Source organism: Cnephaeus nilssonii (assembly GCF_951640355.1).
Source record: "Cnephaeus nilssonii genome assembly, chromosome: 9".
NCBI classification, from domain to species: Eukaryota; Metazoa; Chordata; class Mammalia; order Chiroptera; family Vespertilionidae; genus Cnephaeus; species Cnephaeus nilssonii.
In genome coordinates this window covers 12,558,369-12,572,563 of record NC_137080.1, presented here as the reverse complement: position 1 = coordinate 12,572,563, position 14,195 = coordinate 12,558,369, and the positions used below count along the sequence as shown (strand labels likewise).

The 14,195-nt window shown below is 39.9% G+C and overlaps 1 protein-coding gene across 5 annotated transcripts in view; it reads left to right on the top strand.

Annotated features, from left to right (window-relative positions):
* The window catches only part of FAM184A (family with sequence similarity 184 member A), an 83,153-nt gene that overhangs the window by 35,682 nt on the left and 33,276 nt on the right, over nt 1-14,195 (top strand). For all 5 annotated transcript variants that reach the window (XR_013814023.1, XM_079781255.1, XM_079781253.1 and 2 more), the window contains exons 4-7: nt 1,025-1,206; nt 3,398-3,595; nt 6,675-6,797; nt 13,649-13,810. Coding sequence is in view for 4 of the 5 variants with exons in the window: in XM_079781255.1 (XP_079637381.1) it covers nt 1,025-1,206; nt 3,398-3,595; nt 6,675-6,797; nt 13,649-13,810 (665 nt within the window). In the remaining variant the exon portion in view is untranslated. The remainder of the gene's footprint in view (nt 1-1,024; nt 1,207-3,397; nt 3,596-6,674; nt 6,798-13,648; nt 13,811-14,195) is intronic.

The following is a 14,195-nucleotide window of genomic DNA, read 5'->3' as shown; positions in this document are numbered from 1 at the left end:
TAGGGATGCGGGGAGCGTCATTTCGAACTGGAGTGAGTTCCAGGTGCTGCTGGTGCAGGGTGCCTTTAGAACTGCCCCAACACATGCTTTTCCATACCGTTTTTTTTTTTTTTTAATCTCACACTCACTTTATAAAATTTTTTATTAAAGTTATTGGGGTGACATTCGTTAATAACATTATATAAGTTCCAAGTGTTTAGTTCTATAAAACATCATCTGTATATTGCATTATGTGTTCACAACCCAAAGTCTAGTCTGCCTCTGTTGCCTTTGACCCCCTTTAACCTCTTCATTCTCCTCTCACCCCCTTCCCCTCTGGTAACCACCATCCTGTTGTCTGTGAGTGTGTATATTCAATACCTTTCTAACAAGCTATGTGCAAATTGTGCTCAAAACAGTCACACTCACTTTTCATCTCTCTCCCCATTTCCCCCTCCTTTTTCTTTACTGTTGTCATTTATTTTACTTTTTCCTAACATTGCTGTCTTTATCTGTCTTCTACTCCATCTTAGTTCTTTATCCGGTGTCTTGTCTAAAACAAATTCGGTTTCAGTCAAACTGCTGTCTGCCGTCTTTACTCCCTGCATACAGATTTCTTCTTCTTCATGCTAGAATTTGGAAAAAGAAGATATTAGAAAAAACAGATTACCCATTCTGGTACCATAATCTTGGCACATCCTCCTTTACGTTGTTTTACTCATGACACTTTTATTCCCATCCCTGAGGAGTTGCTTCAGCTTCAATTTGTGTAGCTTGAAATCTTAAAAAAGTAAGTGGTGTAGTCCTGGGTGCAGGGAGCAATATCAGTGCATTTCTTTCTAATTTAAATTTTTCCACTTGGGTATGAAGTATTCCCATGGCAAATATTTCAATTTTATATAGTGAAGGAATAAAAGAACTATGTGTACATGCAGACCATTGACTTCACTTAGGTATCAAACACAATTGTGTCAATAAATATAGACTGTTTTATACCACGGTGCAACAGATTTTAAATTGGCGGGTTTTTCTTTTGGGGGAGTAGGTCATATTGGAATGCTTCAAGCAACTCAAATGAACCAGGAGGTTACAATTAAAGATCTAGAATCAGAAAAATCAAGGGCCAGTGAGAGATTATCTCAGCTTGAAGAAGAAAGATCTTTATTGCAAAGCAAAACTCAGAGTCTGGATGAAGAGCAGAAGCAGCAGATCCTGGAACTGGAGAAGGTAAAATGAATGGAGGACCCCCTTCCCCAGGAGAGGAGAGGAAGAAAAGTTCAGTTTTCCTCTTTAAAGTCTATTTCTTCACTCTAGTAGTTTTGTTCCAGGAAAGAAGGTGTAAATCTATACTATCCCATTTGTGTGTATATTCAAAATATTGTCAGTAACAATTTATAATGTAAAAACATAAGACATTTAAACCAATTTCAAACTGAATAGACTCTTATTTGAGTGAAATGTACATATGTGGTTAATTGTATTTGGTTTGCTATGGATGAAACGTTTATCACATATATACCTAGGAAATTTCTATAAAACCGAAAAGGATGCCAAACATCGAGCTCTGAACATTCATAAACCAACATATTGAATTCCTAGACTAAACACGTAAGACATCTCATTTGTAGAGTAATTCTGAATATGTATTCCAATTTTCCAGATGTCTACAATACCAAGTGGGAGTCCTGGACACTCTTTTTCCTTCCCTCACCAACCACGCATATTGAAAAATGTCTGTCCTTGTCCCCGGCTCACCTCCCATTCACTCCCTGCCCGTGTGCAGTCTGGTTCCTCTTACTACCACTGCACAGAATCTGCATTGGCCGCAGCCTCCAGTGGCATCCTGGTGGCTGGACTTGGTGGACCGTGTCTTCCCGTGGCACTTACTCCTCTCTGATGTACATTGCCTCTCTTCGGGTGTTTCATGCTCTCTCTGTGTTCTTCCTGTCTCCTGGCCTTGCAGGCTCGTTTGTGAGCATCCCTTCTCTGTTCGTTCCCTTACCAGTGATGTTCTCTGGCATTTTCGTCTCCTTCTACACGCTCATCAATTTCGGTAACGTCAGTGACAGCTCCCAATTCTGTTGGTCTAGGTCAGATCTTTTCCCTGAACTTGAATCCTGTGTATGTAACTCCCACTATATCTCACAAACGTATCGAGTCGCCATGCCTAGAACTTTCTCCCCTCAAAAGGACAAGCAGCACTACTACAGTCTTTCTAATTTGGTAAATCAGAACCTGGGAGTTATTCTGATTACTGTCTCCTGAACCCCCTTACCTTTACCAAGGCCCATCGGTTCTGCTCCCTCAATGTATTTCTATTCCATCCTCTCCTCTTCATACCCATTCAATGATGCTAGATTTAGGCACCTGTCATTTCTTGTCTGGATTACGGTTACAACCTCCTACCCGCCCTCCCTGCCTTGAGTCAGCTCACTAGCTTACTGCCAAGATGCTTGGTTTTGAAAATATATCATTTAATTAAATTTCAATGACTTCTCATTCCAGTCAGAATAATATTCAGAGTTCTTAGCAGAAAGGACCTTTTATCATTTGACTCCTGCCTACTTCTGAGCCTCATTCCTGACCAGTCCCAGCCTTATATCTTATGTTCTGTCCACACCTAAACTTTGCCACCTGCTTAACTACCTCTCATCTTCAAAATGCTATAAATGGTTATAAATGCAAGCTTTTGACATCAGATCTAGGTTTGAAATTTTCTCACCTCTAGTTTCCTGATGGGCTTGTAAGAATGTAAAGGAGAGAACATGTAATCATCATGAGCTCAAATGTTTCCTCTTCTGAAAAGCTTGCCCTGATCTCTCTCTCTCCATTCCCCTCTCTTACACACACCTCTCTTACACACACACACACACACACACACACACACACACACACACACACACTTCCCCACCTATCCCGGCTAGGCTCCTTTCCTGTATAATCTTACAACATGCGATGCACACTTCTGTCATAGAACTTATACAGTAGTTATATCACCACTATCTTTTGACTTTTTGTCATTGGACTGTGAATGTGTACAGGCACATAGTTGGCACTCAATAAAATTATATTGAGTAATGTCATTTGAGTGGGTAAATTGGTATGCCATTTTACCAGTATGTACAACTTTGACGTATAGGAAGCCTTTCTCTCTTCAGTATGCAGTTGTGCTAATTCACATTTGGTTCTAACCTACTGATAGGTTATCACTTGCTTTAAAGTTATTTATTTTGCCTGCACCACCCTGTCATTTTCTCAGAACACCAGAGGTGTGTATATTATTCTCACGTTCCATAGTCTGAGTTCCGTGGCACTCAATTCATTCACGTTCACCTATTTACTGAGTATTCAGCGTACTAATAGCAGTGATGAAAAAAGCAGGTGCCAATTTATTGATGTTTATTTGTTTTAATTTTAGAAAGTAAATGAAGCAAATAAAACCCAGCAAGAATATTATGAGTTGGAGCTAAAAAACCTGCAAAATAGATTGGAAGGGGAGGTGGCTCAATTAAATGAGGCCCATTCTAAGACTTTGGAAGAACTGGCTTGGAAGCACCATATGGCAATTGAGGCTGTCCACAGTAATGCAATTAGGGATAAGAAAAAACTGCAAATGGTGAGTAAAAATGCAACTTAGGATGGCATTGAAATCAGTGGCGTTCCTGTAATGACCCAATGGGACCTATGCTGTGGAGTAATGAGTTGCTTCATTTTGATGGCCACTGTCTGGTAATCACTCTGTAAATCTTGGCTCAAAGAATAACGTACATAAGAGCTCTTGATGTGGGATGCAGCTTAGTGAGTTGATATGAGGCATTTCTATTTTGTATAAGCCATAATAGAAATACTCCCTGCATCTCGAGCTTTCTCTTCATGAGACAGCAACTTAGGGGTGCCCCTCAGGGAGCCTCAGCCAGATATAGTGCTCCCTCTTTGCAGTCTTCTTCCCTGGGAAAATGATTTGTTTTGCTTCCCCTCAATGAAGTACTCAGCTTGCTAATAGTAATGCACTGACAGACAGTGTTGCGTAGTAGAAAGAACAAGGTGTCTGACACATCTGGGCCTTACACTGAGCACTTTGCTTCCTAACTGCCTGAACTTGGGCCCCAAATGCTATGCCTCAGGCTCCTCATCTGACAAAGATAAGACCCATCTTATAAGGGTTTGTTCCTGTGAGGGTGAAGTGAGATAAAGTGTTAAGAACCCAGTCCGGCTGGCGTGGCTCCAGTGGTTGAGCATCAACCTACGAACCAGGAGGTAACAGTTTGATTCCCGGTCAGGGCACATGCCTGGGTTGTGGGCTCAATCCCCAGTGTGGGGCATGTAGGAGGCAGCCAATCAATGATTCTCTCTCATCATTGATGTTTCTATCTCTTTCTCCCTCTCCTTTCCTCTCTGAAATAAAAAATATACATATTTAAAAAAAAGAATAAATAAAAGAACCCAGGCATGTCCTGGAATGTAGTGATAAATAAATGTTGAGTCTTAATATTTCTCACTGTGTGCTAGACTCTGCAATGATGTCTTGCATTTAATCCCCTTTTCATTTAATCCTTATAGCACTGCTATACCCATTTTACAGAAGAGGTGATGGGGCCACAGAGAGGTTAAACACTTCCTCAAACTCATGCAACTAGGAAGAAGGACCAGTGAGGCCTTGAACTCAGGTCTCAGATATCAAACCCTGAGGCATTTAACACCACATCACGTGGGCATGTATTAATGATGGTGCTTATATGCTTTATCTGATAGCACTTTACAGCTTATTAAGAGCTTTCTTATATATTCCTTATTACTTTATCATAAGGACGGCTACTGAGGGACTAACGGGCGGGAGTGGATGCAGCATGAATACCCTGGACAAAGGGATGATTCTCATCAGGAGTAGGACGCAGTGGGAAATCGTGAGATTTCATAACACTATTCAGAACAGTGCACAATTTAAAACTGAATTGTTCTGGAATTTTCTATTTAATATTCTTGGACTGTGGTTGAATACAGGTAACAAACCACAGAAAGCAAAACCGCAGATAAGGGAGGACTACTGTATATTTTCCTTTGTAACTCTAATTTCCCCACCCTTTGAAAGTCAGCAAGTGAATAAGCACAGAATCCATGCAGAAAAGAGTTAACTCAGGCCTGACACTGCCATCCTTACAAAGGCATGTGGGACTGGCCCTGGTGAGTATCTGGGAACTTGAGTTTTTGGAGGGTTCCCACCACTCCCTGGTAAGCCTGGCTCACTGTGCCTAAACTGTTTATGCAAACAGTATGGTTTGTGCTCAACATCTGCTTTCCTCCTCAGAGGCTGGGAATTTGGTACGTGCTAGTCAGGGCGTGCCTGCCTGCCTGAGCACTGAGTCCCTGTGACCTTTCCTGGGGGTGATATTCCACATGTGTGCTCACAGCTTGCCGAGAGTCCTGTGTGAGAGGGCTTTGGAAGCTCGGCCTGGTTTCCTGCGCTTTGACCCACGTGCCTTTTCCCTTTGATGATTGCGTTCCCTATACTTTTGCTGTCATCGTAGCTGTGAGTGTGACTTCATGCTGAGTCCTGTGAGTCACCTCAGCAAATCATCCCACCTGGAGTTTGTCTTGGGGCCTCTCGACACAGAACCCCATTTTCTACTCTTCTGACCTTACTTCTGTAAAGTATTAGACTACTTTTGCACCTCCGGGGTTTTTTGCACATGCTTTTTCTTCTGCCTAAACATAGTATTTCCCTCTTGCTTCACCACCTTTTCTGACTGGTGCCCTCCTTCAGAATGCACTTAGAAATTGCTTTCTCTGTGCAGGTTTCCTCACTAAGCCAGAGCTAGCTCCCCATCCATAGACTCCAGCACTTCCCATATGCATCAAGTGTTAATCACATATTCTTTAATTGCCTGATACCATGACCTTATTAAAGGCAGGCACCATGTCTCATTGCATTTGTATCCCAGGTATTAAATACATGCCTGGCAAATAGTAGGTGTTCTTCCGTAAGTATCAGTTTTGCTTTTATTTTCTTCAGATGTCTTGATTCTATACTTGTTAATTTTTCACTATGTCCCAGTCTAGCACTGAGTTCCGATTTTTTAACAATGTAAATATAAAATAATTCTGTATTCAAGAGACAGAATTTTTCTTTATCTCATCATATTATCATTTATATAACATACTTGTGTGTGTGTGTGTGTGTGTGTGTGTGTTTACTACATCTTGATCTAGACCAAATATTCTTATCATTTAAAAAATTATTTAACCTTAGCCAGTTTGACCTAGTGGATAGAGCATAGACCTTCGGACTGAAGGGTCCCGGGTTTGATTCCAGTCAAGGGCATGTACCTCGGTTGCAGGCTTCTCTCCGGCCCAGGCCCTGGTTGGGGCACGTGCAGGAGGCAACCAATCAATGTGTTTCTTTCACATCGTATTTCTGTCTTTCCCTCTCTCTTCCACTCTCTAAAAAAAGAAAAGGAAAAATATCTTCAGGTGAGGGTTAAAAAAAAATTATTTAACTACTACATCATAAGTTAGTCAGAATGATAGAATTTAAGCCCCCAGGATTAATTTGATTCACTATTAATTTTGATATTAATTATGGGTAAAGCTAATTTGGAGAATAAACTTTCAAAATATAAACTGAATATTCTTGGAAATCTTTGAAGTATACAATATTTGAAATTTTGTTCATTTTTTTAACTTTCTTTTTTCTTAAGGAATTGGAGGAACAATATAAAAAGGAGAAACTAAACTTAGAAGAGGATAAAAGTCAGCTTCAACAAGAGCTAGAAAACCTGAAGAAAGAACTGGAAGACAAGCTGAAAACAGCCAATCAAGAGGCAAGAATTCTATAGACCTGTCACCTGTGTTATGTTTTCATGACAAAAATCTTGTTTGATAACATTGTATAAAGTAGGTGAGCTTCAGCGAAAGTAACATCTGGAGTAAAAATTATCAAAAAATGATGCTGAATTATTCATAATACATTGGTCACATCTCACCAGGTAAAAATTGACTATCAAAAACATGAGACCCAAGGTGCTTTGGGAGGGAAAAGCAAAACAAAGGAGAATACCATTGCATAGGAAAGAAAACAAAGGAGGTTGCCTTACTCTTTTGAAAAACATTGACTTAGTATTCTCTACGCTGACTCCATTTAAAAAAGACTTTCCAGCCCTAGCTGGTTTTGCTCAGTGGTTAGAGCTTCTGCCTGCAGACCGAAGGGTTTGATTCTGGTCAAGGGCACGTACCTCGGTTGCAGGCTCCTCCCCAGCTGAGGCCCTGGTCAGGGTGCGTGCAGAAGGCAACTAATTGATTTGTTTCTCTCACATAGATATTTCTCTCGGTCTTTCCCTCTCTCTTCCACTCTCTCTAAAAATCAATGGGAAAATATCCTCTGGTGAGGATTAAAAAAAATTTTTTTTTAAATAAATAAAAAAGACTTTCCAAGTTCTAGATAGTGACATCAAAATTAATTTTAAAATTCTATACAAAACTAGAAAAGTCTAGGAATAGAGTAGGATAAAAATGTTAAAACCAGAAAGTTATGAATAGAATAAATGCAAACAAAATGTAGATTCATAATATTATTCTTACAAGCCCTTGCCACATGGCCTCCTCCTCTCATAACCTAGCAGTTTACCTTCACAAGGCTAGCAGGAAAACCTCCGTGGCTTTGAGTTTCTCTCACTTCTCTTAGGGGATCATCTGATTAGGTCATCCTCAAGCAGAATAGTCTCCCTTTTAATTACCTTAAAGTCAATACTCAATGGTCTTAGTTACATCCACAACAACCCTTTTGCTGAATAAAGTAACATAATCATGGGAGTGATATCCCATCATATTCATGGGTTCCAGGGAAAGTGAGGGTCGGGGGGCGGGGGGTGTCATAGAATTCTGCCTACAATAACAAGCAGATAATTCATTTCTCTGCCTCCTGTTGTGGGTGTGCCAGCATTCAGGTAACAGGAGACATACAGACATACAGAATATTTATTTCCATGACTTAGAAAATAGGGATCGAGTCTCTAACTCTGTTCTGGATCTGTGATGTACATCATTGTGTCAGTGATTGGTAGGTGCTAAAATTTCTGAGTATTGCCTTTTATGAACTTAAGCAATTTTATAAAAACAAAACAGTATTTTTTAAATTCCAGATTTTCTGTGTTATTTAATATATTAAATAATGTGTATTCACAAGTGATATGTGTACTTAATTTACAAAACTTTATTCCAAAAAATATTTTTACTTATTAACTTTGTCTACATATTAGTCATTTAAAATATTCACACAGTATCCCATTGTATATCTTTACCATAGTTGCTTAAACATTTTGTTTATTGAGCATTTAATGTTTAAAACATTGTATATCTTTACCATAGTTGCTTAAACATTTTCTTTGTTGAGCATTTAATGTTTTTAAAATTATAAATAGTGTTAAGTTTAAGAAGTTTCCCCCTCGAGTTTAAGGAGGGGATTATCATGCAAAGGTCCTCGCTACAGTAGCAGGATGGGGTTATCCAAAGGCCAGTTCTTTTTTAATCCTCACCTGATGCTATTTTTCCATTGATTTTTTTTTTTAGATAGAGTGGAAGAGAGAGGGAAAGACAGAGAGAAATATCGATGTGAGAGAAACACATCGATTGGTTGCCTCCTGCACACTCCAGACCAGGGCCTGGGCTGGGGAGGAGCCTGTAACTGAGGTACGTGCCCATGACTGGAATCGATCCTGGGACCCTTCAGTCCGCAGGCGGATGCTCTATCCACTGAGCCAAACAGGTGAGGGCTAAAGGCCAGTTCTTTGTCCTGATCAGTGACCAACCATGGCCTGGAACTCTAAGAAGCCAGGGGTAGTAGAGAAGCCTTTCTCAACCCTGTCATCAGGGTTTTATTTCTAGTGCTAAGTGGGTAAATTATTAGGTCTGTACATACTTTTGTGTTTTTAAAATTTTTTTTCTTTTTGTCTAGCTCTTGCCCTAAATTAAGTTACTGAACCAAAGAGTAGGAATAATTTTATAGCTCTCATTACTTATTACTAGATTGTACTCCAGAAAAATTGGAACTAGAGTTCAGTAACATCAGTAACATTTCATGTTTTTATGATTTAGGAAACATTTGTTGACTGCATGATGTCTCCTAGGTGGTAGGGAGACTTTGACAAAATGTCAGGGAACTCATAATTTTAAGTGGCTGTTATGATTCAGTGATAAACACAATATAGTTTTAAGTCCAGAGGAGGATCTCTGACTAAAAGGGTTCCTAAGAGCCCTGGAGAATGAGATTTTGGAGAATTTAAAAATAAGATATGGGAGATGATCTGAAGAAAGGAGGGTATAATTTTGCCAGCTATAGGAATGATGAAAGACAATATGGTATGCGGGATAACGTAAGTACGGTCATTTTGGTATACAAGTTATAATGTCTTGGTGAATCAGAAAGTTCAGTTTCAGCGCACCAGACCTCTCAACATCAGCACTATTGACAGTTTTGAGCCAGAAAGTTCTTTCGGATGCTTAGTAGAATCCCTGGCCTCGACACACTAGGTACCAGTAGCACCCACTATCCTTTCCCGTCTAGTTGTAAGAGCCAAAAATGTCTCCAGACACTGTCTTTGAAGACAAAATTGATCCTGGTTAAGAACTACTACATGTGTTGCCCTAACCGGTTTGGCTCAGTGGATAGAGCGTTGGCCCTGGGGACTGAAAGGTCCCAGGTTCAATTCCGGTCAAGGGCATGTACCTTGGTTGTGGACACATCCCCAGTAGGGGGTTTGCAGGAGGCAGCTGATTGAGGTTTCTCTCTCATCGATGTTTCTAACTCTCTATCCCTCTCCCTTCCTCTCTGTAAAAAACCAATAAAATACATTTTTTTTTTAAAAAAGAACTACTACATGTATCGATAGTGTACAGATGGATAGCCTACAGATGGGGCTCCTCAAAAGATACGGTAGAAAGGAAAGTTGAAGCTAAATTGCGAGGGCCTCTTGTTCCGTGACAAAAAGACTTTGGAATTTATCCTGAGGATGGGGTGATAGCAAGAGAGTAGCAACTACCACACTATCAGATGATGGTAGAAAAAGAACTCTGGTGGCAGTAGGAAGATGAACTGTGTGGGGAGGGGGTGGTGATCAGAGTTGGATGGATGACTTAAGATGCTATTACATTAGTCTAGGCAAGAGATGATTAGCATTCCAACTAGGAAAGTAAAGCTGGGAGTGGAGAGGATTACTCAAAAATAAAATTTATAGAACCTGATATGGTAAGTAGTAGAAAGTGACCCAAGATGGGCAAAGGATTGAAACATAATATCAAATCATGAATATGAATGTAAATAAAATAGGAAAATTCGGGTGACAAATCTTAGGACAAAGAAGGCCTTTTGAAACATGAAGGCAAAGCCATGAATTAAAAACATGGAATATTTTTACAGTTAACGCTAAAACTTCTTCCTGATACATGGTAGGAGGAATTTTTGCCATGAGAAGCAAAAATTAATGTCTTTAATACCTCAATACTATAAAACAGTAGGAAAAAACAGGCACCCCAATTTTTTAATGAGCAGCTAAAAAACATCAAAACATTTAAACATCACTACAGTGTAAAAACTGGAAATAAAATCAGTGAGATGCTATTTTCATTACCATGAAGTTGACAATGATTAAAAAATTAAGTGAGGCCAAGCAGTGGTGTTGATAAGGGTGGAGAAATAAGCACTTGAAAGCTGCTGATGGGATTATAAAGTCTTGCTGTTTTCTTGGAAAGGAATTTAGCTGCATGTTTAAAAGCCTTACGGTGGGCATGTCCTTTGATTCAGCAGTTTCAGTTCTATGTATTTAACCAAAGCAAACAATTGAGGATTACTGACAGAATTTCAGCAACGTTTATAGTGGGAGAAATTTAGAAACAACTTAAAAATTTCCACAGAACTCGGCCTGCCGCTGGAGGAATAGGAATCTTTTCCGGATCCACACAGGGGCATCCTTGCCCTCTCTCCATGCTCTGGGGCTGCTACCGGAGCTGAGGGGATTGCTGTTTTCTGCTTAGACAATAGGTCAGGAGGGTGAAGGCACTGAAGGTTCTTTTAGGAGTTAAATATTTACAGATTGAGATGAAGAGAGCCTTTATTTCTTCTTAATTGCTAGCGAGAATATATGGACTTTTTCTGTTATTGACTCATTCATTTATTTAATAAATATTGAATGGTATTAGGGACCAAAGCACTGAATTGTACACTGTGGTTACAGAGGTAAATCAGGTATGGTCCCTATTATAGGAAAAGACAGATATGGTAACAAGTCTGGTGTACATTACAAAATGGTGATAAGTGGTTATAGGGGTTTGCCAGAGAATAAACTGAGGAGAGCTTATGCAAAGGCCCTGAGGCATGAGAAGTTTCTAGGAACTGGAAGGATGTCAATATAGATGGAGCGTGATGGCAACTGCAGTAATGATAATTTTTATTCAGTTCTTACTATGCCACAGGCATTATTTTATAGTCTCTCCTAAGCCGAAAAAAGTTAGGTAACTTCCCAAAGTCACATAGTAAGTGGATAAGGCCAGAATTCCAATTCAGGCAGTATGACTTCAGAACTCAGTTCCTACCCATGTGCCACTCTTCTTCCTAATGAGTGTAAAGACCAAGGAGATGGCGAGCTGCCAAGCTAAGGCTGGAGAGAGGGGCTATGCCACGGAGGCCTTGGAAGAACGGTGAAAGATTTTGGATGTTATCCTAAGGGAAACGGGAAGTATTTAGAAGATGCTCAGTAAAATATGTGGTGCTTGCTTGGGGGTGGGGCGTATACTCATGTCCATCTTTGTAATTTATTAAAAAATGACGCTGCTGTTGCCAGTAGAATGGATTAGGGACGAGCAGGCATGGTTAGATATTCCAGGGGAAGGTTTCTGCTTTCTGCATTCCCGCAGTGTGCAGGCTCTCAGGGGGAATCGGAGCATTGATCTCTGTTGAAAACAGCAGAAACCCCAGCTCCAACTGGCCTAAGGAAATTGATTGAACCACGGGATTAAAAAGTCCGAGGATAATGTTGGCATCAAGCCTGCTCGGCTTCAGAACTGAAATTACTGACCCTGGAACTCAGTTTCTCTTTTTCTGTTGAGTGGGATTAGCTCTCTTTTTGTTGACTTCATGCTTCAGTCATATAGTCCCTTACTGTATACGCAACTGGGGGAAAAAAACACACGCCTTTTGTAAAGGAACTCCTTTAAAAATCCTGAGATCACTGTTAGTAGATAAGCTTAAAGAATGAGCCTTCCCTACACCAATCCTTACAGCCAACAGAATGAGACAACCTTATTTGGTTTACTCTTTGCTGAAGCTCTTCAATCCCGGAGTTTGCGTTGAAGCCCTCCTGAGACCTCAGGGACGGATAGGAAGCAGAGTGAATTCCCCAAACGACCAAAGGAGGTTTTGGTATTGGGAGACAATAGATGTGTTCCACACATACTCATTTTTATTGCATTTTACAAAACAAACTTTAATCAGTTACGTTCATCACACTATTTTCCTATTTGCACAGAATTTAAAAGTTTTTGCCTATTTAAACAAACATTTGTTCGGTCTCTAGAGTCTTAGTTATTTTTATAAATTTAGAATTATCTTCAATGTTGAACTTACTTGATTTTTTAAGATGCTTCTTTATTGATTTTTAGAGAGAGAGCAAAGGAGAGGGATAGAGATAGAAACATTGATGAGCTGATCAATCCATCGGCTGCCTCCTGCACACCCCCTACTGGGGATTTGAGCCCACAATCCGGGCATGTGCCCTGACCGGGAATCGAACCTGCAACCTCTCGGTGCATGGGACAATGCTCAACCAACTGAGCCACACTGGCCAGAGCCCAGTTTTCATTTTCATAGTTTTGATAGGCTTGGTAATGATATAAAAATAAAATCTTTGCTTCATAGTATTTCCCTAGATAATTTAAAATATTTCATTTATTGGTTTTAGTTCTTACAATTTGAGGGTATCAATCTGCTTTGCTTATTTAACAAATTGTCTATTAGCTCCTAAAAGTCAACTTTTACAATTTCATGAGACAAATTTTGTATGAAATCACAGAAATTATAACTTAGTTGAATTTATGATACATTTACAGCTTATCGATATTGACCTAAACTTATCAACTTTAAAAACACCATGAGAACTGGGCTCAAATGAAATATGTGCTTCGATTTTTAAAAGAAGTTTAAAAATATTTTTATCAAAAATACCTTTTTTCTCAATCTTTGATAAAATCTTAATCTTGCTTCAAATCCTTTTTATAGGCATTTGATTATATGATAGAACCTGTATTTCTCTTTTTTAAACCAGGAGCTTGAATTATACTCATTTATTTACATGATTGTCATGAAAGGGGTCAACCATGAATAAGGCCGCCTTTATAAAAAAAATACATTTTTATTGATTTCAGAGAGGAAGGGAGAAGGAGAGATAGAGATAGAAACATCAATGATGAGAAAGAATCATCAATTGGCTGCCTCCTGCTGGGGATTGAACTCGCAACCCCGAGCAAGTGCCCTTGACCGGAATCAAACCCGGGACCCTTCAGTCCCCAGGCTGACACTCTATCCACTGAGCCAAACCAGCTAGGGCAAGACTCCAGGAATATAAATGGGACTGTGTTGCCAGTGGAATACAATGAGGTATGTTAAAAGTACTCTATTTACTTGCAGGTTGGCCGCCTCCAAGACCTGGTAAGGAAAGGTGAACAAGGGCTGGGCTCTGCGGAAGGACTCATTGCCAGCCTCCAGGACTCCCAAGAAAGACTTCAAAATGAGCTTGACTTGACTAAAGGCAGGCTGAAGGACACCAAGGATGCTCTGTTAAAAGTTGAGGTAAATCCTAATCCTGGTATAATCTGAACATCAGCAAGGTAAAAATACCATTTAGTCACTTCGCTTAAAAGTTATTAAAGTCCCATTACATATAACTTAGTGTTTTACTTTCCTCGGGCTACGGTAACAAAGTACCTCAAATTGGGTGGCTTAATACAACAGGTATATGTTCTCATAGTTCTATAAGATGAAAGTATAAATCAAGATGTTGTTGCCCTAGCTGATATGGCTCAGTTGGTTGGGCACTGGGAGATTGCTGGTTTGATTTCCCTGTCCAGAGCGTATGCCTGGGTTGTGGGCTCAATCCTTGGCGGCAGGGGGCATGCAGGAGACAGCCTATCAAGGTGCTCTCACATCGCTTTTTCTCTCTCTTTTACCCTTTCCC